At 31.7% G+C, this 26846-nt stretch overlaps 1 protein-coding gene across 4 annotated transcripts; it reads left to right on the top strand.

Moving 5' to 3' along the window:
- The first annotated feature begins 5516 nt into the window (after positions 1-5516).
- On the top strand, positions 5517-25232 carry LOC132753384 (uncharacterized). 4 transcript variants are annotated; one of them, XM_060743844.1, is made up of 3 exons: positions 5517-5733; positions 17187-17435; positions 22225-25232. In XM_060743844.1, the coding sequence occupies exons 1-3, from the start codon at positions 5639-5641 to the stop codon at positions 23831-23833; spliced, it is 1953 nt and encodes a 650-aa protein (XP_060599827.1). In that variant the 5' UTR covers positions 5517-5638; the 3' UTR covers positions 23834-25232. The 4 variants fall into 4 exon arrangements, with proteins under 4 accessions (XP_060599827.1, XP_060599828.1, XP_060599825.1 ...); XM_060743845.1 differs by lacking the exon at positions 5517-5733 and adding an exon at positions 7687-7993; XM_060743842.1 differs by lacking the exon at positions 5517-5733 and adding an exon at positions 10351-10674.
- The last annotated feature ends 1614 nt before the right edge of the window (positions 25233-26846 follow it).

Genomic DNA, 26846 nt, shown 5'->3' with positions numbered 1-26846 from the left:
TTATCATTCTTGTGTGCTGCACTCCTCCTCAATGAGATCTATCCACCTATAAAGTTTCAAGTTGATACCTCTAACACTTTTTGAGATAAGCTCAGGACAAAAAGTATGAAAAATAACAAAGGGCAATAACTAAAAAATTATAAAGGGTAGAGTTATCATTTTTGCGCACAGCATTCCTCCTCAATAAGATAAATCCACCTATGTACTTTCATGTTGACATTTCAAAGACTTTTTGAGTTATGCTCCACTCAGGTAAAAAATTAAGTATGAAAAATAACAAAGGGCAATAACTCAAAAATTATGAAGGGTAGAGTTACTATTCTTGTGCACTTCACACTTCCTGAGTGAGATCTATCCACCTATGAAGTTTCATGTTGATCTCTCAAAGGCTTTTTGAGTTATGCTCTGGACAAAAATTAAGTTTGAAAAATAACACAGGGCAACAACTGAATTATTATGCGGGGTAGAGTTATCATTCTTGTGCACTGCACTTCTCCTCAATATGATCTATCCACCTATGAAAGTTCAAGTTGATACCTCAAATACTTTTGAGATATACTCCGGACAAAAATGTGAGACGGAAGGACGGACGAAAGGACGGGCGGACGGTCCCCGCCGCCTTTCGGCGGGGGATAATTAGCATTTTCAAAAATGCTAGGAATCGCCGTTCAGCCGGGTTTTCGAAGTTGAAATTAGTAACCTTCTCTTTCCGAAAATGAGAGCGCTAATTTGATCTTTATCATTCATATTTGTAAACCTGTATTAATTCCTGTTTGTTGGTAAGGACAAAATGGACGGGTGTAGCGCTATTTTTAGTATTGTCGCGTGCAAACGTATGTCGAAATACATTGTTAAAGAATCAAAATGATCTCCGTTTTGAATTTGTGTTCTTATGAACTCAAGGAGTTCTGGAAATACGTTAGGATCTTATTTAGTTGTAATGCCCGTGCACAAAACCGCGTAAGGTACGACAATACCTATTTCAGTGATCTCAACGTGTATGAGAAAATTTTCACAGAAGATGGACGTCTTATGAAACATCGTTTGAGTTACTTAATGATAACTGCCAACGAGTATCATAAAACTCGATTTCGTGTAAACAGTTACTCCCCCTTGATATCGTAGCTTCAGATCCAAATATGCTTAGAAAGGTGGCCTTAACGATATTCATACACTTGTAAATTTTACTAGATTACGTTATTTTCTTTGCACAACCTATGCTGGAAATGCCAGATAAACCACATATTTAGAGTGATAATTTTTACTATTTTATTTGTTGCCAACATCAAATTGTTCATATCATAGAATTTTATACATCAAATATTCATATAATAATGTTCATATTATAATGTTCCTTATATAATAATATTCGAATTACAATGTATAATGTTTCCTATATAATAATGTTCGTATTACAATGTTTCCTATATAATAATATTCGAATTACAATGTATAATGTTTCCTATATAATAATGTTCGTATTACAATGTTTCCTATATAATAATATTCGAATTACAATGTATAATGTTTCCTATATAATAATGTTCGTATTACAATGTATAATGTTTCCTATATAATAATGTTCGTATTACAATGTTTCCTATATAATAATGTTCGTATTACAATGTATAATGTTTCCTATATAATAATGTTCGTATTACAATGTATAATGTTCCCTATATAATAATGTTCGTATTATAATGTTTTCATATATATTAATATTCGAATTACAATGTATAATGTTTCTTATATAATAATATTCGTATTACAATGTATAATGTTTCCTATATAATAATGTTGGTATTACAATTAATGTATAATGTTTCCTATATAATGATGTTCTTATCATAATGTTTCCTACATCAAAAATTCAAACTGCTCTGGTTTCGGCTAAAATCTAGAATTATTGTTTTGTTGTTACTTACACTTGTAAAAATATTCTAAATAAAATATGTTTAAACTAAAATGGTCATATTGTAAGGATTTTTTCATCAAAATGGCCATATAAAAATGTTTCTTTCATCAGAATGTTCATATAATAGTGTTTCCTTCATCAAATTGCTCAAATTATAATATACCCTTCATTAAGGTGCTCAAATTATAATGTTTCCTTTATCAAAATGTTCATATAATAATCTTTTCTACATCAAAATGTTCATATTATAATGTTTTCTACATCAAAATGTTCATATAATAATGTTTTCTACATCAAAATGTTCATATAATAATGTTTTCTACACCAAATTGTTCATATGATAATGTTTTCTACATCAAAATGTTCATATAATAATGTTTTCTACATCAAAATGTCCATATAATATTTTTTTCTACCTCAAAATGTTCATATAATAATGTTTTTTTACATCAAAATGTTCATATAATATGTTTTCTACATCAAAATGTTCATATTATAATGTTTTCTACATATATAAGTTTTCAAAATGTTCATATAATAATGTTTTCTACATCAAAATGTTCATATGATAATGTTTTCTCACAAAATCTATAATTATTGTTATGTTGTTACTTACGCTTGTAAAAATATTCTAAATAAAATATGTTTAAACTAAAATGGTCATATTGTAAGGATTTTTTCATCAAAATGGCCATATAAAAATGTTTCTTTCATCAGAATGTTCATATAATAATGTTTCCTTCATCAAATTGCTCAAATTATAATATACCCTTCATTAAGGTGCTCAAATTATAATGTTTCCTTTATCAAAATGTTCATATAATAATGTTTTCTACATCAAAATGTTCATATAATAATGTTTTCTACATCAAAATGTTCATATAATAATGTTTTCTACATCAAAATGTTCATATAATAATGTTTTCTACATCAAAATGTTCATATAATAATGTTTTCTACACCAAAATGTTCATATAATAATGTTTTCTACATCAAAATGTTCATATAATAATGTTTTCTACATCAAAATGTTCATATAATAATGTTTTCTACTACATCAAAATGTTCATATAATAATGTTTTCTACATCAAAATGTTCATATAATAATGTTTCCTGCATCAAAATGTTCATATAATAATGTTTTCTGCATCAAAATGCTCATATAATAATGTTTTCTGCATCAAAATGTTCATATAATAATGTTTTCTACATCAAAATGTCCATATACAGTAATAATGTCCATCGTATAAGGTTCCCTATTTTATAATGTTCATATTATAATGTTTCCTACATGAAACTGTTCATATTTTAATGTTCCCAATATACGCTAGCTGAGCAAAGAATTTTCTTTTAGCTCTGTATTCATTAATGAACTCGGATTGGATTTACAGGCAAATTGCGTACTATAATGTGTGAACTGCTTTAACCCCGTGAAATTTCTAATTTACATAAATGAAACATGATTTTGAAAGACTTCAAATACTGTTATGATTAAAATATCAATAATTTTTCTTGTAATGAAAACATTATTATCCGTGAACACGGTTTATCACAAATTAGGGATTTACGTGAAATCGATCAGTAGCATTATTAATCCATCCGATGATACTTTTATTTACTTTCGTATATAGAAGGGACGGTGTTTAGCCATAGAATGTGATTATTACAAAGAAGTCAATAGTGTCGGTTTTGATATTGTATACAATATAAATCGATTTGCATTGGGAAGCAGGTGCGTAGCAAACCACGACACGGACTACTTTATGTGGAAAAAATAATTCCATAATTTATGATTAAGCTCTATGAGGAAACTTTATTTTCTAATAAAAGTGTTATAACAGTTTGAATATCTAATATTTTGGGCGAATTAATTCAGTTTATATCCAATTTGTTTGTGAGCTACCGTCTGGAAAAGCCACAGAGCTAAATTTTACCTATAATTCTCTGAAGAACGCGCGAGTCCGAAATCATAATAGCATAAAAAGTTTAAGACTGAGTTGGCTACAATGTTGATTACTTTCCATTTATTTTCAGGAGCATGATAGTGGAAGTCGCTATTTATTGTGAGTGTCCAATAATCCAGCTTGATTAGATCTGTCTCCAAGTCGCATTTTCCCGGCACTTTCCGCCAGGTATCGGTTAAGGACAACCACAACTTTTCGGCCCTTTCCGTTAACTAATCTTCGGATAAGGACCATTATATATATTATGAATTATAGGCTGTTATTACTGGTAATCAGCGAGGTGTTCCGGATATGTACAAATCCCACTCTTGCTACGCCCTCTAGTGTTGTTTCAATTAACTATGAACGTATCATTTTCTCACTGTTTTCAATACTGAAATATAATGCAGAGGAACTTAACCGAGACGAGATTATTGATAAACATCCAAGTTAAAGAATAATTATTAAAATATGGAACTTGTTGTTTGTCTTCCCGTGGGATATGTGGAAACACGCGCATTCAATTGCCGATTTAACATTTAAAATGTAACAGTTACATTTCAATGCATCCGTTTCAATTTTCTTTTCTTTCCTTTCAAATGTATTTAAAGAATTCATTTATTTAATAGTATGTGTTATGAAATCAAGGCGTGCTTGTGTTATAACGTGCATTTCTGTAAATAAAGAATGTTAATAATGGAATTTGAATAATATTTTTGATAACCTAAAAAATATGAAATTCTATCATTACTCAGCAAGCTTATTTAAAAGGGGGAAAGGAATGTAATTAAACAAATTTTACAAGTTAAGCCTTTCAAGTGTTAATGAGATTTTGATATATTTTGTTCAAACGCAGTGCAACCACTCTTTACTGAACTTTTGCTATTTTGTATATTTTGAATTAAGGAATTAGGAAATGATTAACGCGATCAAAGTTTTGACCGGATAAATGTCGTGTATTTTGAATAATCTACATTAAAGGTACATGACAGCTGTCGGAAACAGTATGCTGCCACATACCTCGATCATACATACAACTTCTTAAAACAGTTTTTAAAATCTTATAATAATTCGTAAAAGTCTTCGCTTATTTTTATGAGTACCGGTAGTTCATTTACAAAGACGTCCTTTCAATTTTTGTTTTAAGATACTTCTATAATAAAATAAAAGAAAATTGTCCTAATTCACACGCGCACCAGGAAACTTATCCTTTTCTTGAATATTTACGTGCTAAAGTCTAAATATCAGATAATGCTATCTTTATCTGAACTTATAAAATAAAACCTGATATGGGACTTTAAGGAATATGCTACATATATAGCAAACCGTTACAGTTAAATTATCATTAATGCGCGAAAACGATACTTATAATTTAAAAGCTCTGCTAATATTTGCATAACATTAATGGCAAACAGCATATCGTAGAGAATAGAGAAAACATTTATAAACTCAAACAAATGAACTTAATTAGAAATATTGAACTGCAATAGCAGCTAAAACAAATACGAAGCCTTTTCGATTGATATGCAAACTTGGTTTTCATTTATGATATAGCAAGAGAAGATAATGAAGATATGGAACGCTGATTAGCAACATGATTTGCAAAATAGTTAAATTATAGGCAGCATGAACTAAACAATTGGACTAACTTAATTATTATATTTACTGGATATATTAACTGGAATTAGGAGACCTAGCTGAGTTCTGAAACTGAATGTTTGTCATGTGTTAGGTATACGTTCCTTGAAACTAATTCTGACGACACACTGAAGAAAAAAAATGTTATCATCAAGATACATGGACCAGGTCTATGGCGACCCTGACATTGAAGTTAGTGTCTGCACGTTTGAGGATCTCGTAGACTTATCCCAAAGGTATGTATACTTAAATTAAGACGTACGATACATTATTTCATACAGGCATAAAGATTAAAAAAAATCTGTATATCAGAATTTATTTATTATCATCTGTTCAGTATCTAACTACAGTAAAACCTGTAGTTAGGAGCCACCTCTGAGTAAAGATTACCATGCAATTAAAGACCACTTTTTTATAACCATTCATTGATAAGATGTAATTAAATAATTGAAAACATCTTTTTCTATAAGGATAAAATCTAAAGAACGATATTTCTGACATGTATTTAATTAATTTAAGAAAACCTCAATTCGTTTAGTTTTTCTATTATGTTTACTGAAAGAATATAAACACGCATATATCGTATGAATAAAAAAACACATTAAAAGGGAATAAAAATCGAGAACTTAATGATAATTGCTTTAATATCTATGTAATATTTCATTGAAACATAACGTAATATTTATTAAGCAATACATGTTATTACATTCAAAGCTCGCCGTATCAAATCGCATATTATACAAAGACATAAAGGGAAGTACATGGTTAACAAAATATCATAAATATTTTTAAGAATATCTCTTACGTTTCAACATTTTTTGTAATAAGGTGAATATTAATATTAGATAACTTCTGTTAGAAATAATGTTAGAAATAATTCCTTTTACAATATTCAAGTCTGGAATTTATTGCAAATGAGAAGCTTTATAAATGAGCCGCGCCATGACGAAACCAACATAATGGGTTTGCGACCAGCATGAATCCAGACCAGCCTGCGCATTCGCGCAGTCTGATTCAGGATCCATGCTGTTCGCTTACAAACCCTATAACAAGTAGAGAAACTGATAGCGAACAGCATGGATCCTGATCAGACTGCGCGGATGCGCAGGCTGGTCTGGATCCGTGCTGGTCGCAAACCCATTAGGTTGGTTTTGTCATGACGCGGCACAAATGAATTTACTTACATTAATAGTATTTTAACAGAGTCTAAAGTCATAAGTGTAATAAACTTTTGTTTTGTAGGCCAATGACAAGGTCAAGGTTCAAAAGTTTATACAATATGTTTATTGCTATACATATGATATAATGTACATGTAATATGACAAAAATAAGGACTGAAATAGGGGTTTCGTAAATCATTGTATTTTGGGCACACTCGTATTCTTTTACATTCATATTACACTAGGAACACATCATCATCACCATCATCATCATCATCATCATCATCATCATCATCATATTTTCTTACTCTTAATCATCATCTTCTTTTCTCTTTTTTAAAGAACTGTGATTTTAAATTTGAACTTGGAGTTATTGTGAACAGTCTGACAGTAACGCGAAGATAATCAAAAACATGACTTGTTCAAAACTCTGTAAAGTTACCTCCCTTTTTCTGTTAATATATTTATCACAATACAGTCGCCAATATATGTCGGGCCTTTCTTCTGAAGGTATGATCCTAATTGAAAATTCTAGATAAGCAAACAAAGGAAGTATTACCACTACAATAACATCATTTTAATTTGGAAACTTTTAAAAACTGATTTCTCTCGTGTAAACACTTGACTTTGTAAATTTTAAGACAGACAAACACTCGTAGAATGTTTGTCTCTTTCTAGTGCGTCTTAACAAATACTAGATATGAATTAATTTAATTCTACATTTGATCATATGTGAATTTAACATTAGTCACACTGTCAATAAATTTCTTAAACAAAAAGGGGATTTAATTTTCAACGTTTGTCAAAGGTTTTTTTTTCTTCACGGAGCTCTAGGATTTCTTAAATTGTTGAGAAAAAAAAAAACGCTTCCATTTAACACTTTCCAGATCAATAAACATCTATTTCTGATAATGAATAAAAATGAAATTGAAGATGTTTCAAATTTGTTTAAGAAATTAGAAAAACAATTCGAGTACGAGTATTTTATAATCAATAGGGTCAGTGAATAGATTGATCCGATATTCGGTCAAAAGGAATCAAATTTCGTGATATCATTATTTGTATTGTTTTAAAAGTGACACATTTCGCTGCTTTTGACTACCGTTTATTGTTTTAATGAAACTATTTGCCTAATCTAAGTAACGAATCACAATATGGGCACTGTCAGATCTAAAGACCGCTAAACGCTGTGTTTCTTTTTAAAAACCGAATTTCAGAACGAATTATGAAAATATAATATATAAAAACAAAAGGAATATAAAAGGAGAAAAGTAAATTGAGGAATGTCCGAGCGCCTGAAACGATCTGTTGGGGCCATATGTATCTGCTGCAATATGTAAGTGCATTTTTATTTCCTTCAGACTTTTCAAACATAAAACAATTCTATTTTTTGTCTCCGCATTTATTTTGTAAATTAATATTTTAGGATTCAAGATAGGGAATAAAGTTCCGTTTTGACTCCTTCTTTTTATTCTTATTTTGGAGATACAAAACCTTTTTACTTAAATATATGTAACTTTGGACCTCTTAATCGGAAGTTCGAGTCCTTAAAACATTTTTCTTGTGCGGGATAGGGGGGATTTGAAATGTGGGTTGGCAACTTATTGGCCTGTATTCCGTGGCCCATGTTCATTGTTCGTGGTTCGCATCCAACACTATTAAACAGAACCATAGTTGGTGGGCTCGACCAGTTTACAAAAGTAATATTTAAGCACGCTACAATATTGTGTGCAAATCACATTATTTAATTGAGCTTTTTTTATCGAGTCGTTCATAATTTCTTGTTTGACTTGGAATCCTGGTACAAACCTTTCCCCGAACTGTTCGTACACACCAAAAAAAAACAATCGCGGAGCTGGTCTTGGACCCTTACAAGGATGGCCCAACTTATTCTTTGCTGAGTGAAACTTCACGGACACAGACGCGGGCACGGAAAAATGACAAAAATGACAAGCATCGCAGAACTTTAGAATACCGGCATATGTCTCGCGTGCCATTCATTCTTCAGCGTTGTATAATTCTTGTTATAGAGAAATTTGTCTTTTAATTGCGAAAGATGATTTGTTATTACTTTTACAGAAACATCCTAGGTAACTGGCAGCCAGAGTATGGCATAGCTAATTCAAAAGACAAACATTAGATAGCTTATCAAGTAACGTTTAGTATTTTATATTGAGTTAACATATATACAACATGTACTCAAAATACGTGGCATTCTCCAACAAATGGATAAAAAATATTTATTCCAAAATGCCAAATTTGTGTTATAAAGAGAGTTTATTTTAGGAAAACGTCAATGTCGAACCATTAAAATACCTGAAGATTCTCGTCAGTTTTTTAAAGGACATACCCGGTATTTTGTTATTGCAATCTTAATACGTTCAGTTTATCACAAGAATAACGTGCTAAATTTTGAAAGAACATTTGAGCCGTGTCACGACAAAACCAACATAATGGGTTTGCGACCAGCATGGATCCAGACCAGCCTGCGCATCCGCGCAGTCTGAATATGATCCATGCTGTTCGCTTACAAACTCTATAACAAGTAGCGAAACCGATAGCGAACAGCATGGATCCTGATTAGACTGCGCAGATGCGCAGGCTGGTCTGGATCCATGCTGGTCGCAAACCCATTATGTTGGTTTTGTCGTGACACGGCTCATTTTATCTCTCGCAATTTTAGCAGCACTCATGTTAAATAAAAGGCGTAAGAAAGGATCTAATATATTCCTTGATTTTATACCAATTTATATTGATTTATATCAATATGTTAAAATAACAAAGATCAAAATAACATCTGGTGTACTTACTATGCGTAGGCATACATGCAAATTAAAAGAAAACACTTTAGTTGATATAGATTATTTTAGTTAAAAATGGTGTTCGTGTATTTTGGGTAGTTTTGTAGTTTTAAGCAAAAGTTGCTTTTATTTATTAATACCCGTTAAATGGTATCGAGTAAGATGATACGGCGAGGTATACTGTTCATATTTTTCATATTTCTGTGTACTTTTTATGTAATTTTTTGTAACATAACACGAACGGTTTTGGCTTTATTATCATTTACACAACTTTCAATTTTATTTTTCTACATTTTATTAATTTATTTTTTATTCTTTATTTTATTTTTTTTGCTCTAAATTCAATGTCGACAAAATAAAATATATGGACATATGTTGTTTCTACTGATGTTTCTGAATTCAAAAAGTATCGACTATATACTAGTACTCCTTGATTAAGCCGGTGCTATGGTCGTTGACGTTAGCTTGCGCTTACAACTACCGTGACGTCCTTGAATCAACTGGAACTGATACTTTCAAGTATCCATTTTTTAGCAACTTACCAATATTTATAACAATGTATTTTCACGAAGCACCGTTTGAAATATGTTCGTTAAAATTGCATTATGAGCAGATTTATATCAGCATGTTCACGCACCTATTCAACTATTTGACGACGTCTTAATAAAAGACTTGTAGATGCATTGATAGCATTATCTTTATAGATTATTGTATATCAAAACAAACGATTGACCGGTTACTATAAATTTAGTAAGACGTAATAATTGCTCTTTTGCCAAAAATAGATTGAAATAATAAAATCATTGATAAAGCATATATTTAAAGTTAATAAAAAGAATCTATTTAATACGATTAGCTGATTTTTAATAGCATTGCTTTATACTTAAACGACTTGACTCTATGGCTTTTAACGAAAACGTGTGTCCGGCAATGGACTTTGACATATTTAAATAACAATACGAGCCTTTGGATTGAAATGGAAAAAAATATGTAACAAAGTGAAGCTGCTTCCATTGACGCATTATTTAACAATTTTGTGATCATAAAAATGTGCAGTTGATATTTAACTGGAAATAGTGAGTGAATAAGGTGCTTAGAAAGCGCCAGTATTTATTCCGCAAATGTGTTCATGTTCTGACGATGGAAATATGTGCTACCCTACAAGGGAAAATAGCATTGATGATTTCCTTGCGGAAATGGTCAAACTGCTTAATGGGTAAGTTGTCTATAAAGATAAGAAGCTCAAACGACATATGTATGGTATGACCTCTTCTATGAATAGATTTTGTAATTTTTTAATTAAATAAAACGCAAAGTTCATTGAATTAAAAAGATCTAAAGTATTGTAAGATGAGTGACCAAACGACAAAAATCTACACGTTTTTTTCTTATTTATGAATCTCTAAAGATAAACTACTAAAGTAATTCGTGTTTGTCGATGAATTAATTAAAGAAATTCTTATTCTTAAAGATAACGCTTTTTTCTGCATTTCACTGAAATGTAACGGAAATTACCGATAACGACCGGAAAAGACCCATAGTTCTGAAATAATTCCAGTTTTGTAAACTTTTAAAGGCTCATTATTTTACAAAGTTTTTTTAGTGTTGGTATCGTGTTACAGTTTCAAAATGTAACTAATTGGCCATATACCTGAAGTCCTGGACCATCATATTTTCCATCTTTTGCAATTTGGCAATTACGTGAGGTACATTGATAAAGAAAAAGAAGTAAAAATTCTACTATGTTTACATTTGACTGTTTTACATCGAGCTGTTAGCTCTTTATCTACTAAAAGAAAAAAATCTTTCTTTTTTTTCTGTGCTTTTAAAAGTGACTATAGTCATCTAACGTCATCGCTTTTCACAACAGTTATCGAACTTGTCAATATCCATGTCAGAGATTTGAAGTAATGCTTGCACTAATATTTTTATAACGTCAATTTCCATTGTCAATCGTGATGTTTATATCACCTATCACATAACCGGCTGCTTCAGAGTCATAAATTCATTTTAAGTTCAATTAGGTTCTGTCAGATCGGAAAAAATTGTTTCAATTATTCAGTTGTATTGATTTGTTTTAAAATATTTTGATATAGACGTCTATATATGGTTGTTAATTGCGTTACCGAGCCGCTTATAGCATTTATGTTGAACCATATAAACAGGTAATATAAACATGCATGTATATACTGTAACTGATAATGTAAAAAACAAGTAAATGTTGTTTAGTTTGCATTATAGACAGGACTGATTTTAAGAAAATATGAATGCTAGAGGCATTTTATAGTACAAGTAATATCTTGAGAGTTTTAACCTAATATGGGTATGCTGAAGACGATGAGGGTGGATACCAAGATAATAAAATTGACCTTGACCTTCAAAAGGTCAATTCAAAATGGCCGCTTAAAAATACTAAAATAAGTCATTAAAACTATGGTACAATATGATGCAATTAATTATTCTTGTCAAAATCAAATGATTATTCAATATTCAATATGATCAGATTTTAATGAGATTAGCCACCAAATATAACGATAATAAGCCCAATGGCTCAATAAACAGTAATATACAGTACTGTTTTACTAGCGCGTTAAGGTATAAGACTAAGATTGAAAAAAAAATCACTTTTTATGTTTTGTTTACTTGATTATATTTTTTAAACAATAAACTTAGTTTCAAATCATTCTTTATAAATATTACCAAAGAATGAATATTTCATAATAACAAATTAATATTTCGTAATAACGAATTAATATTTCGTAATTACGAAATAATTACGAAATAATATTTCGTAATAAGGAATCAATATTTCGTAATTAAGATTTTATATTTAAGTATTTCTAATTGGGAATTATTATCTCGTAAAAACGATTTCAATTCCGGGAGAAAGTGTGGAAAATGTCACTTCAGGTGTTCCGTAATTTTCAACATTATTTGTAGCTATGATTTTTTTTTAAGTTGTTCATTTTGTTTTCATTTATTTTGCACTTTTTAAAGTATTTATGGTTTAAAATTAATATTAAATTTAATTATTTTGAAATCTCAAAAAATGTCATTTCAATGCCATAAACACAACACAAACCGAGACAAAAGTGTTTTATAATATATACTGCAAATCACCCCATACCCCCAACCCCGACGCCCCCCCAAAAAAAAAAACAAACAAAAAAAAAAAAGCAAACAAACAAAAAACAGTAGGTCTTAAAAAAGGGAAACAGTAGGAATCGAAGCATAGAACTCTCACAAATGAATCACTTAACCGGCAATGTGGTAGTAACGATAACGTTTACATTTTTAGCAGATATGACTTTCACTAACATTTTTAGTTTTATAGTTTACTATACTCGTGAACTTTAAGAACAGTATTCTCACTCGTGGCTACGCCACTCGTGGGAATACTGTTTTTAAAGCCCACTCGATGAAATAAAATTTCATCTTACACACAAACAAACAAATATCCTCTATTAATTCTCGTAAACTTTACTAACGAAATCGAAGTGGAATCTAATATTTCAATGAGTGCTGTAATGTATTCATAATTTACAGGTCAATAAAATATAAGACTATACAAAATAAGCAATTAGGCTGTGTATACAAACAAATAAAATATTGTTTTTCCAACATGCAAAAGCGGGATTAAGTATGCGCAAAATCACCACAAAATCTTTTTAAAGGCGACATGTGACACATTATAAAATTTATATATAAAATAAAAGATACCACCTTTGTTAAGGCTTTTCCCTAGAAACTATTAACTAAAGACATAATAATAACATAGTTGCACATATTTAAAAAAAATGAATTAAGGCAGTACAAAATTTTTAGAATATGTTTATCCTACTTAAAACATTATCAGGATCAAAAACTCCTGTTGTAACCCAAATATCTACGACATTATGGCTCTATCTCAATCTATGAAAGTTGTTTTCTACCTCAGGTTTATATATAAAAATGTGTTAATTGAGTGTTGAGCAAACTAGGTAAAAAATAGCCAACTTACAAATTTTTACAAATCCTACTTTTTAAATGGTTACAACAACATTTCTGTCCCATTCATTTATAAAATGTGTAACTTGCTGAAATACTGAAATTAATAAAGAGCCGTTTTTCAGCACATTGTGAACATTACACATGTATGCTGCATGTACGTTTTTTGTGTGTGGTTTTGTTTGTATTTGTTGTTTTCTGCTGAAAATAATGTCTGCATAATTCATTTTTTAGATTCAATTATAACTGCATTAAGGTATACGATGGATAAAAAGTCAGCTTAAACTTAGAAGTGTATACTTCATCACATTCTTAACAAAAATTACAGAAAACACCAAATGCTTACCATCTTGTTTAAAAATAAGTGACTATTTAATTTGAAATTTAAAGTTAAAGTTAAAAACAACAACAACAATAACAACACCATATTTTCATCGAGTCATAATTTGTCTGAAACCGGGAGATTGCTATGTGTGCTTGCTTTACCATGGCAGCTCTCGAAAATTTTGGAATTCAGTCACGGTGTTGAGAAAATTCTACAAGAAGATTATCACATCATTTGATATACATTAGAATTCCGGGTACCCTCCAATAAATCCAGGATATCTTAAAGTAACAGCAAAGTTATCTATAAAAATATTACTTGTAATAAATCGAGTAATATTTACTTTGACCATATATAAAAGTCACGTGGGTTGGCTACATAGTAGAGGTGTTAAAATATAATTGTAATACACCCTTTGTTAGCCATTGAAATAGTATTTAATGTATAAAGGACTTTCCAAAATGGTTATTGTTCAGAGCGGCGCTATGGTGCAGTGGTAACACTGTTTGCCTACAAATCAAGGGGTCGTGAGTTCGATCCCCCGCTACTCCACTGAACGAATAAATGACTACAAGACTGACAACACCAGGACATCGACACAGAATGACGGCAACCATAGTATACAAGAGAAGACCTTAACGGAACAGGAAACAAGTACCGAAAGTACAAGACCGAAGACGACGACCGATAACAGAAGGAAGAACGGAGACAAGAACTGACAACAAGCGAACAGAGACGAGGACCGATAACAGAAGAACAGAGACAGGGACCGATAACAGAAAGAATGACACCAAGCGAACGGAGACGAGGACCAATAACAGAAGAACAGAGACGAGGACTGAAAACAGAAGAAGAGAGACAGGGACCCGGGAACACAAGAACTGACAACAAGCGAACGGAGACGAGGACCGATAACAGAAGAACAGAGACAAGGACGTGGACCGATAACAGAAGAACAGAGACAGGGACCGATAATAGAAGAACTGACATCAATCCTCACTCCGTTGTCTTGTTAACAGAAAAATAGAGACGAGAACCAATAACAGAAGAATTGACAACAAGAAAACGGAAACGGGAACCGATGACAGATGAACGGATAAGAACGAAGACGAGAACCGATAACAGAAGAACAAAGACGACGACTAAAAACAGAGACGTGCACCGATAACAGAACATCTGACAACAAAAGAACGAAGACGACGACCGATAACAAAAACCGAGCATCAAAACCCAAGAGTACGCAGAGAAAGGTGCCTTTAATTAATGTATATGTTTAACCTCCTCACACATACGCAGTAGGAATCTGAGTAGTCACGCTATATGCTTGCATAGAGTGCCAGATAAAATACATGATAGGGCAGGGAAGAGTGAATGTTCGCTGCGTAAACCCTAAATACAGGTCTCTTATGTTTAAATGCCTTAAAATTTTCAGTACTATCTTTAGTATTACTTCTATATTAGTACGTGTATTATATTGGCCTATAGAAAAATGTCCACCATCTTGGATTATTCGGCCATATTGGATTGTTTTGTTTGTTTAATTCTGTTTTGGTGTCTAATTTGATTTTACCTAAACATGCTTTGTATCAAATTTCAGGTTTTTCCTTTCCTTAAAAGTTTTATTTGATATATCATCCATTTGATATATCATCCATTTCATGTTAAAGAAATTTGGCGCCCATTTTAGTGGTCATTTCAAATGGCCATTTCAATAGTCAAGATCAAGTTTTTCAATTTGGTATCCACCTTTACCGGATTCATCAAACCTAAAATAGGTAAAATAAACCAAGATACCACTTGTACTACAAAATGCCTCTAGCATCTTATAGGGAGCCAAGTTCTCAAAGTCAGTCCTGTCTATTACAGGTATTCTAATGTATAAGTCGTTAAAATATCTGATAGATTATATGGTGCAATATAAACAGTTGTTATAATATATATATAACCATGACCAGACCATTGTAAGGCGAGAGTTATATAACAAACAAATCTTTATATTTATTACATGTCAAAAGTTTTTTTTAACGGATTTAATATAACAAACAGAATGATACTCTATTTGCAACAGCTCTGCATATCGGCTCCGGTTATTTAAATTAACAACCGTTACACTGAGATATATAACCTCTTTTTCTTTTTTTACACAACTTAATATTTATTTGACTGAATACTTTAAGGCAAATTATGCTCCAGAAAGGAATATGGTTATTGCATGTTTAGAAATGGCAAACATGAGTTTTATAAGTCGTTCAAATAATGTTTTTAAAAGCAAAAACAAGCAGTTCAGGTAATTGGCAAATAAGTAACTTTTTGGAACTTAAACAGTACTCTAAAAATAAAAAAGCTTTTGAAAAAGAAAAATGATAGCATTTCTCAAGCATAATGGGCCTTAAATGGTAAAAATACATCCCGTCTGCGTGCGAGTTCATGTTTACGAATGTTAACAGAAAGTCGGAAATACGGAAACAAGTTTCTCGATTTTGTTTTTTACTTGATTGTTACATTATTAAAGTTACATTAAATAAATATGTCAAAATAGTTTGCCGTCGGCCTAATAACCAAGCATTCTACTGTTTTATTAACCTTATTAACAGTATTGTTGTAAATCTCATCAAATAGTGTTCATAAATTAAGATTTTAAACGGAAAACCCCACGGTAACACTAAAGTTCGTATAGTAACAATCTGTATCAGTTAGTAATAGTATACTGTAATTTTTACATTTTGATTTTTAATGAGGTTTAGCTCATGTTTAGTAGTATGTGATCCACAAGTGACTGTGTATATATGTCAATCGGACTATAACTGTCATAGGCCTGTCAAAACCTTATCAAACCTCAATTAACTAATATAATTATGTGTGTACACGTGGCAGTGAAAATTAAAAACATTGAATTTTATTCCCTTTTTTTCAATTGAAACAAAGCGAGTTTTTATTATTTTCATTAATTATGATATAACGTATAAGTAAATGAATATTAAAAAAATATTTAAAAAAAGATGAAAGGTGGACTCTTTTAAATTTAAATGTCCGACTTTGGACAATTACTATCGGCTGGGAGTGTTGGCGTACTCCTGTAATCTAGCTACTTAGAGGCCGGGATCTGAGGACGGTTTGAGGGTGGGAGCCCTACTGTCAGCCTGTCAGTGTCGATCGGGCGTCCGCACTAAGCCCGGCATCAATATGGGACACTCGGGGGAGCCTGGGTGGTCCAGGTTGTCTAAGGAGGAACGTATCGGCCCAGGGTGGAAACACAGCAGGCAAAAGTTCCCGTGTTGGACAGTAGTGGGATAGCGCACGTGAATTGGCAACTGTCAGTAGCCCGTCCAATACAACTGGACTCGATCCTTTTGTTTTTATTTTGGATTTTAATTTATTTTATTCACTTTAAAATGTTTTGTTGTATTTTTTTTCAGTCATGATCGCGGAATCAGAACAATGTCTGACCCAGAATGGCTAGAGATCATAGGTCATCCAACCATACCGCACGTGCAATCATTACGCGCGCCCCCTGCTCAGGTGGCGCTCCATTCCAACAAGGAGAATCTGATTGGCTTAGCGAGCAGAAACCAATCGAAACGCTACTTGGAAAAGTTACAGAAGGAGCGGGAAAGGAACCAGGAGGTTCTGACTGAATGTGTTGACAACCTGCCAATAGTCATTCGGTTTGTATAGTTTCCTTGATTTTATTAGAAACAGTGGGGGCTATTTATTAAACATGGATAGAATAGAATAGAATAGAATACATCATAGAAAGCGAATTCTTTAGATTATTGAGGGCGTTGCTTATATTTCTTTAAAAAAACCAACCAACCAACCAACCTAACAAACAAAAAAACACGTTAAACGACCGTTTAACTGTGTTTTAGTCCACCCGACTTTTTCTATTTACTTAAATGGTATATTTTGCATTTATTTCGATGCAGCTCCAGAAAACGTTCTCCCTTTATCTGTAAGTGACAAACATAAAACTTGATGTCATCAGAATGAACTAACTGTGGCGAAAATAATCAAAATTTTATACTACGACATTGTCCATATAATATTGTCCATATATTGCGCAAAATATGGGAGGGAAGTGGTGAAGTTAGTCCTAGATTGGCCTCTGTTGAGCTTTACTTTTGCCATATATATAGTCACAGAAATTCAACAAGTATAATTAAAAGTGATTGCACATATGGCGTACATATATTATTTTAAATCTATATGTTAGTTGTGAAATTTTAGTAACAGTTATTAGTGGGTAGTATAGTTCGTTCGGTTTACTATAAAGCAGCACGCCTCCAGATTCATGTTAATTTTCATGAAAATCTTGGAAATGTATTTAGAAGTAAAATATTGTGAGGTGAAGAAATAAAATAATTTACATATTGCAATCGGCACTTACAATCCACGAAAAATACCGAAAAGTGGTCAACATATTCAAAAACAACCCATAGTACTGCGTTAGTAACGCAGAGTACTGCGTTAGTAACGCAGTAGAAATATGGTGGTAAAATACTGTAAAATCAGTGTTAAACCGCACATAACATGTAAAATAACTTGGATCTTGAATGTTTGTACCTTTCTTAAAGGTTTAGTGCATTTTTCTCAATATTGATTAACATTATAATTCTTTCTGGTTTTTGCAGGGAGTTTTTTTTTAATGTATTTATTTTTTGATATATTTTATTAAATTGTAACATTACTTGTAAATAGTGTTTAATGGAATGACCTATACATTGGCATTCAAATTTCTCTTTAACAGAACATTACGTGAACGCGTACGCCAAAATATATAGGTTTTTTCTATGACGTATTGCACGTTGATATTGATCTAAACAGTGTGTATATATCTACAAATATATTGTTTGCTTTCTTTTAAATATATGAAATAGCTTTGTATAATTGACTGCCAAAAATGAAATTTGATAACTTTCCATAATGACTGTGAACGTAATTAAAGACCTATACCCTTTTAAGTAGTTATAACAGAAACTGTCAAGTATCTGTATGATTTATTAAGATCCTGTAATAAAGATGTTTGATTTTAAGACAGAAAATCTTTAGGCTTTTGAATCGTTTATTATTTTGTGGCCGGTAATTTACTCAATAAATCAATTATTAAGCACTTTTTATTAAGAAACAAAATACGTTCAACCTATTTTAGCAACAATTTGCGAACGGATCTATTGAGCCTATAATAGAGCATACCGGAAGTGCTTTGGTTTAATATGAAATGAATGCTGGTCTTATTTTGTGAGCGTGCGAGCGGGTTAGCGCGTGGAGTTATTTATAGATATTTCAAGAAGTCTTTCGGATCGTAATTCTGAAACAAATGATCTTTTAAATAGTTTCTTCTTTTGTTGACAAATTTCAGTGGTAATTATAGCTGTAGATAAGTATTCCAGTGTACAATAGCACTTAGGTTGTTTATGAGGGCAAGATAAGATTTTTAAAATGTTGACTTTTGAAGGCATGAATGGGTAATTTAGTGATTAAGTACTTACTGAATACATCTATGCAATAATGTGGATACAGCATGTAAAGAAAACCGTTTGAAGAACTACTGATAAAAAGTGCATTATTTTTACGACTGATTTAAAGCATTTTTCTTCTTCGTAACGAGCAGTTGTAACAACGTGGGTGTAAGGAAAACACTAAATAATATCTAATTGTGTATTTAAATATTTCTGTGATTTTTAAAGTTTTATATAATTTAAATTGATTTAAGTACTGATATAGTTTACAAATTCGGACTTAAATAACCCCATTATTAATGAATCTGTCAAGAGAACTCGATTCATTGGCACTTGATTAATGACGAGACTAATCGAATTCATCAATCGGATAACTTGATTACATTACCTTAATGATATTCTATTAAAACAGAAAATTACTTTTCCAGTGGCATTCCAATGTAGCACGTTTTTCATTGCCATCGTGTTTATTTACTATAGTAAGCTTTGATAACAGTGTTTAAACAGAATAATAAGCAGTGTATTAGGTCCTTATATTCTAAAATTGGATATATTAAAGTTAATTTAAACAAGTATAAATATTTTGATAATGTTCGCTACCTAATTTACTGTGTGTTTTTGATAATGCATGAAAATTGCAATGTTATTTTTTAAGTCAAGGCTAAAAGCTAAAATCTTGAATGGAGATTCACGGAAAGATCGCGTATTCGTCGGCTAATTCCAACGGATTGACCTTTCTTAGGTGATATTAAAATGCATAAATATATATATAGCTTAATTTGATTTTAGCTGTAAATCAGCGTGACCTGGTTAATTCTATTCAAGGATTACTAAATTTGAAATATCAGTCATTTAAAAAAATGCACGAAATCGGGATATGCCATTTCAATTGAATACTTAGATCTATTATATCGATGAAAATATGATTTTGGGAGAAAAAAAAAATAATACAGAGTTCCTAATGATAAAGAAAATAGTGAAAATGTGATAAACTGGAATTAAAAGAATAAAATAGCTCTTGAAGCGTAGTGAAGCTATAGTCTTAATCTTGGACATTGACTTATATATTGGGAAAACTTGGATTACATTGGAATATAAAGTAAAGAAAATGATACAAATACATTATCGTTATATTTGATGTGATAAGGATTTTCGGGACTCCAGGAAGAATGTTCTTTCCAAAAATACCAACTGGCATAAGGTACATATGCATTAAAAAAATTCAATTAAGTTTTACAAAATATGGTTAAAATAAGTTTAGTTTTTTTTTAATTTAATTTAATTTTCCTGTCCGTACTTATGACATTGATTATTTCAATCTTTGTTTCGATTTATTTAATCCATTCATTGTGAATATAAGGAAAAAAATAACAACTGCAAACAATTCATTTGCGTGTTTCGCGTCTAAAGCATGTTCCTTAAATCCCACATAATGTTTTTGTATGCACTTGTAAATATATAAAATAGATGGCAAGGCTAAGTTCATTCCAATATTACAGACAATAAGACAGGTTTACAAGATAAAGTCTTTATGTTATTATAAGCTTTCCTGAGAACGTTTTATTTATTGTTGTCCGAAAAAAAAAATAATTATGAGCATTGAAAAAGAAAACTATCTTTGTATACTTTGTAGCGTGAAACATTTGATTAAAGACACATTTATGCCTTGAGGAGGCCAAATATGAGGTTTTTAACATTAAAACACCAGGTAACGGTTTTCGAGTATGATAGATGCTTATTATCTGAGAAAATTAGTACTGAATATGAAATTATTTGTCACTTAAGTAAAAAAATGTAAGTAAAGTAGTAATTTGACTTCCATATAAAGTAATAAATCACTATAATTGTACTAACTACCAAAAATCAACATAATCAAAATATGGTTCAGGTTATTTTGCTAGTGATAGCTTTTTGGAAACTATAATGAGACTATAACGGAAAACAAAATCGCAATAAATCAACTAGTTACTTGTATATGTACATGTATATGTTCTTTACAATCAACAGTGTGCATGGGCTAATTTCTAACGCTGAAACATCACGATAAAGTTTACACACCTTCGACTAACAATATACATGTACGCTTAAATTTGTTACAACAATTCTGTTATATCTATTATTTCATATTTTTAACAAATACCTTTTTTACTACCATCACTTTATCGACACCGAAATTGACCAAAATATTTATAATCTTGTCATCGATGCAATATTTTATCTATATATTAAAAAAATCAGTTAAAAATATCTTAATTTCTGTTATATTGTTAACTTTATTTAACAGAAAAAAATACATTTTTCTTTTTCTTCTTTAATAAAAAGATATAGCATTGCATGAATAACAAGATTAAACATATGTTAGGTCAAATCAATGCGATTAGCACCTTTGCTTAAGTCACAAAGCACAGGTTCAAAGCCAAGGCAAGTCCACTGCACCAATTTATCAGTGGCAGGGTTAAATATGTAACATTATTTATATGTTAATAACACTTAACAGAAAAAAGAGCAGTTTGACGATTTTATCAAGTGACTGCGCACCTTCAAGTGGTAAAGAGATATATTTGCTTAAGCTGGGAATGAAGTTCAAGAGATAAGGTTATAAAACACTATCGATTTTACGCCAACCGGTGTTTGAATAGAAATTAAATCAGTGACATTCAATGAAACAATTATTAAAGATTATATTTTCAAAAACTGAGTATAGCATTTCCTAAATTATGTACAATTCTTTGGCTCATTTGTAATTTAGAATATGATTATCATTAGACCAAATTTATAAAAAGCTACCTTTTCATATGTAAACACGTTCAAAGGCGCTGGAATAAATACTTGTAAACTGTGTTGGTGGGTTTTAAGTCTGATTTGTGATGTGCTCATCATATTGAGAGTATATAATAAAATGATGTAATGCCTTCTTAGAGGGCAGGAATTCTTTACATGTTTCTTGAGGACTGGCAAATTTCATAAAATAACACATTGGGTTCTTTCATTTCAGCCAAATGGTTTACCCAGAAAAGCCCTCGCCGAAACAGCCGTGGAGGTTGGGGGATGGACATTCAGCTACTTCTGGAGGGAAAAGATTTAGGGTTGGTAAACATCCAACTGACAGCTTTTGGAAAGACAATATCGAGCAGTGGGTCCAGTCTGAACATGGTAATCATGCAGAGGAGTCAGCTCGCAATCAGCAGCCTCATAATCGAGACGAACATGAAAAACCTGCGAATGCGCATGACCGGAAACACATGTGCTCATCCCATAATTCAGAAAATACAGGAAGCGTTGTGTTGTCAAAAGAATTTGTGCATCATCAGGGATTTCTAGGGAGCCAGGATAGTCAATCTACAAATTTAAAATACAAATTTGGCAAGAAAAAGGCAAGTACGAAAGAAAACAATCAGCCAAGCACCTTCAAACCAAAAGGTTTTGGTAGCTTGTATGATGAACTTGAGTTTGAAAGACGCTATAAGAAGGTATTTGATCTCAATAAACATATTCACTTTGTCCATTCAAACTTTGTCAGTGGACAAAGAGTTTACAAAAGAAATAAACTGCCACCTATCGGACATATTCCATCAATCGGTTCTGATCCGACTGACAGTCAGGATATCTTCGCAATAATGTCAGTGCAAAGATTCAATCACCCCGACGACACAGACTTCCAGAAAGGCTCTGCAAGCTCAACCGGAAGAAGTCACCCACAAGCTTCCGATGGAATTTCAAGAAGGCACCAGTTTAAACGAAGTCTTGAAATATCTCAAGATCTTAATGTTCCTGTAGGGTTTGTTCCCGGAACCATTAAAAGTACAGGAAATTCCCCATTTGCTGGCGTGAACGGAAATGTTATGCAAAAAGAAGGTTGTTATCGTCTATCTATGGCATCTAGGGAAAACGATAGTGCGCTTGGAACTCTGTCAGAAGACACAAGTAGACCTGCAGGCGGTGATGATCTTTCTTGTTCAGAGAGGTCTGCAAAGTCGGTGAGAAGCAGAGGCAAAATACGACTAAATAGCGATGATACAAAACCAAAACACACAAAAAAGAACCGGGTCTCGTCTAAAGAAAGGGGACATTTGAGATCTACGTCTAGAACTACCACAAACACTGATCGTCCACTAACAGTTGATGATAGCACAGTTGACGAGCAAGAACCTTTCAATATAACAGTACATGTTGAAATAAAACCTAAAGACCCGTATATAAACGGCGGAGATGACGTAGAGAATGAAAAAGCACGCGAAAGGGAACTTCCGGTTTTTGAACATGCTGATTCGCCAGACTTTACCGATAATGACAGGCAAAATGAACAAAGTCAAGACAGATCAAACAAAGTGTTATACTCAACAAGAGTGGACCATAACTTCAGTCCGCGTTCAGAAAGTACGGAAGATGGACTTAAGGTCATTCGGCCTAAAAATATTGCTACGACCTCTAACCAGTTTGGCTTCGTTACCAATAAGGTACAATATCCGGATAGGTTTGTTCTCAGAGAATCCTTGGTTGAAGAGGAAGAGGATGAAAACGAGGCTCATGTTGACAATAGTTATATCGAAAATAACGCTGGTAACGAAAACAATGTAACTAAAACAGATTCGATTTCAACTTGAATGTACACGGACAATGGACGCTCTTGAAACAAAATTTTATGTATAGCAACGTACCTTACATGATATAGAAGATTTTCTGGATGATATTAAGTGTTCCGCACCTCTATTCTATCTGTTGTCAATTATCAAGCTCATCACATCTATCATTTTATTTCATATACCGTTTCTATCAAATCAAAATGCATAATGTGTGGTTAATCGGTTGAAGGAATGTGCATGTAAGACGATAATGCATTGCTAAGTCGGGTATTCTAACACTTAGGGTTTATCTTGCTCATCGTGGTCTTTGTTTAAGATATAAAAAATAACGTTATCATGTTTTAATGAACTTCATCTTTATGTTCACGTTACATCTTGTTGTGTTGTTTTTTAAATTGTTTTTTTTTTATATTTATGAAAATACGTGAGAAATATTCGTATAATTATAATGAAGTAGAATTAATATGGCACTGAAAAGTTTGGGGATTTTTACTTACATTTTTGTTATTTCCAAAACAATACTAATACCACATTAAGGGACCCTTCCTTTAACAGTTTGATATGATTGTTGACTTATGGCATGAACGAGCTGCATCCAACACAGTATCCTGCTGCTGCTGCTGTTGTTGTTGTTGTTATTGTTGTTTTTTCTAAATATATCTTTTATATTTTTCAGATCTTATGAAATTACAATTACGCTACATGAACCCAGATGAACAAAGTTTTAAAAAAAAATGTGTTCTAGTTAAATGTATTAGAAGTTTCAAAATTGTATAACTGATCATAGTCTATATAAAATAGTAAAAATACCCATAAGATACTAAATTAGACTATGAATTAACTACTTACTACTCGTGGAGACATGACCACTTCTGCATCTTTCGACACATTCAATGTAATTATTTTTATTGTTCCGACACATTTTATGTTATTATTTTTTACTGTATTTTGCCTTTAAATATTTTATTTGTTAACATTTAAAAAACAATACTTTATCTTTTTAAACAACTTTCCGAATTTTTATATAAAAAATATAATTTAAAGGCGCCATGCCCTTATACGGGTATAATGTGCGAGGTTTCGGTTGTTCACGTGAAACATCGGGTGTTTCAGTAATCTTAAGTAATGTCTCATGCTACCAGGGGTTCTAGAAAACAAAAACATGACGAGAATACATATAAAATAATATCTAAAAAAGTGTGTCATGCTAAAACAATTTTCTTTTGCAGTATTTACAGTAGTATATACTGGAATAATGTCAAGTTCGTGCATTGTGCATTAATTCATACTGAAAAGTGCTAATGATTTTTAGTTTAAATGTTACATGTTATTTATTATTTTGTTGTACTTGTCTGCACTGATAATGTGATATGTTATGTTCTTCTTGCCTGGTTCTTGTGCAATACATGGTCATAAATAACACGATACTTGTTGTTTTTCTTAATGATACAAGCTTAATAATTTATTAAATCAATTAATTTTAAGATATTAGTACTCTGACGGTCGAAACAATAAATTTCGACCGCTGAGTCTATATTTTTACCGTTAATACTGTGGAGTAAAATGGTTGACCGGAGTCTATACTGTTACCGTGAGAAGGAAGAATCCTTATTGTCACTGTGTCTATGTTTTTGAACCCTGGGTGTTTGCTGTAACTATAGAGTCTGTTGGGACCATGGAGTTTTTGTTTTGACTGCAAAGCCTATAATGTTAATGTAGTGGGTGACCGCCAAGTGTAGAGATAATGTGACCGCGGAGTTGATATTAGAGACTTTAACTCATAGACCTAAATTTTCAACCTCAAATTTCTTCTGTCAACTTTGCAAATTATGAAGCATACTTTCACATAAAAGAGCAGTTGTATGTTTACACAATCGGGGGAATAGCACGTACTAAATCATGTTCTACCATAAACGTGTCAAACCGGGCTTGTAAAACTTCAAAAACGTATCTCGGGTTAAGATAAAAATCAACTTAAGAATTAATTGCGATTATGGAAAAACTGGGGCAAGTTAATACATCCTAACACTTCTTAAGATTAAAGAAAAGCGGTTTACTTCTGAATTACCGATTATTGACGGAATGTTATATGTGACTTAAATAAAATTAGGTCAAATGCACACTTGCAGAGTTTGAAGGAAAATATTAACACCAAAGACCAAGCGTTACTTTTTTCGCATATCTTTAAACTTAAATCCGAAGATTTTGTTTTTTGTTCACTTTAAATATACGGGCAAATTCATCAATTTTCCAGCCAAATTCGTCAATTTCCGGCCAAATTCGTCAATTTCCGGCCAAATTCGTCTGTTTCCATATGTAATTAGATATATGAGGATTAACCACATTTTATCTTAGATGACAAAAAAAAATCTTTTCAGGTTAAGAATTAAATCATAAACACTTCGGGGTTTAACGGGGGTGAAAATTGGTTCCACTATGCTGTAAATAATGCCTTTGCACCCTTAATTGGAAAAAATATTTTCCTAGTTTTAAATTATAATGAGCAGGCTACTAAATTTTACTGTACTACTATTAAAGCCATTTTATGCCTTTGCCTTGCCTAACACCATATAACACATGTATATGCAAACAAGCTTAAATAAATAATCCATTTTCTTTTCTATAAAAACTACGTTGAAACGATTACCTCTATATTACTCCAGGCAAATACATTTATATTTTTAGTTTTTTACAAAATTGCTTTCAAAAATAGATTTGTTTATTCGTAAATTGAAAGGTTTACAATATTAGGCATTAAGTTAATAAAATCAAATTGACAGCTTTATAATGTTGAGTTATTAAGTTAATAAAATCATAATTGAATAGCAAACAGAAATGACGCCGTCAAAAATATAATAGTAAGTAAACTTCCCTGACCTTGTTCTGTGCTGGCGGTAAAGGCCTACTTAACTTTAAAAAAAACGGCATGAAAAGGAAAAGCCATACAAAACAAAATAAAACTCAAATTAAGTTTAGTATGCATTTATTCTATATTGTATGTGTTTTTTAAAAAGGCTATTTACACAATAAAGAC

Source organism: Ruditapes philippinarum, unplaced genomic scaffold (genome assembly GCF_026571515.1).
Source record: "Ruditapes philippinarum isolate M1 unplaced genomic scaffold, ASM2657151v2 ctg4_1_1_1_1, whole genome shotgun sequence".
NCBI lineage: Eukaryota > Metazoa > Mollusca > Bivalvia > Venerida > Veneridae > Ruditapes > Ruditapes philippinarum.
The sequence above is the reverse complement of the archived record's forward strand: the minus strand, read 5'-3'. Positions and strand labels throughout refer to the sequence as shown.

Coding starts and splice junctions, on each gene's coding strand:
- LOC132753384 (XM_060743844.1), top strand. CDS start 5,639: ATGTTATCATCAAGATACATGGACCAGGTCTATGGCGACCCTGACATT. Junction 5,734..17,186: donor CTCGTAGACTTATCCCAAAG/GTATGTATACTT, acceptor ATTTTTTTTCAG/TCATGATCGCGGAATCAGAA. Junction 17,436..22,224: donor AACCTGCCAATAGTCATTCG/GTTTGTATAGTT, acceptor CTTTCATTTCAG/CCAAATGGTTTACCCAGAAA.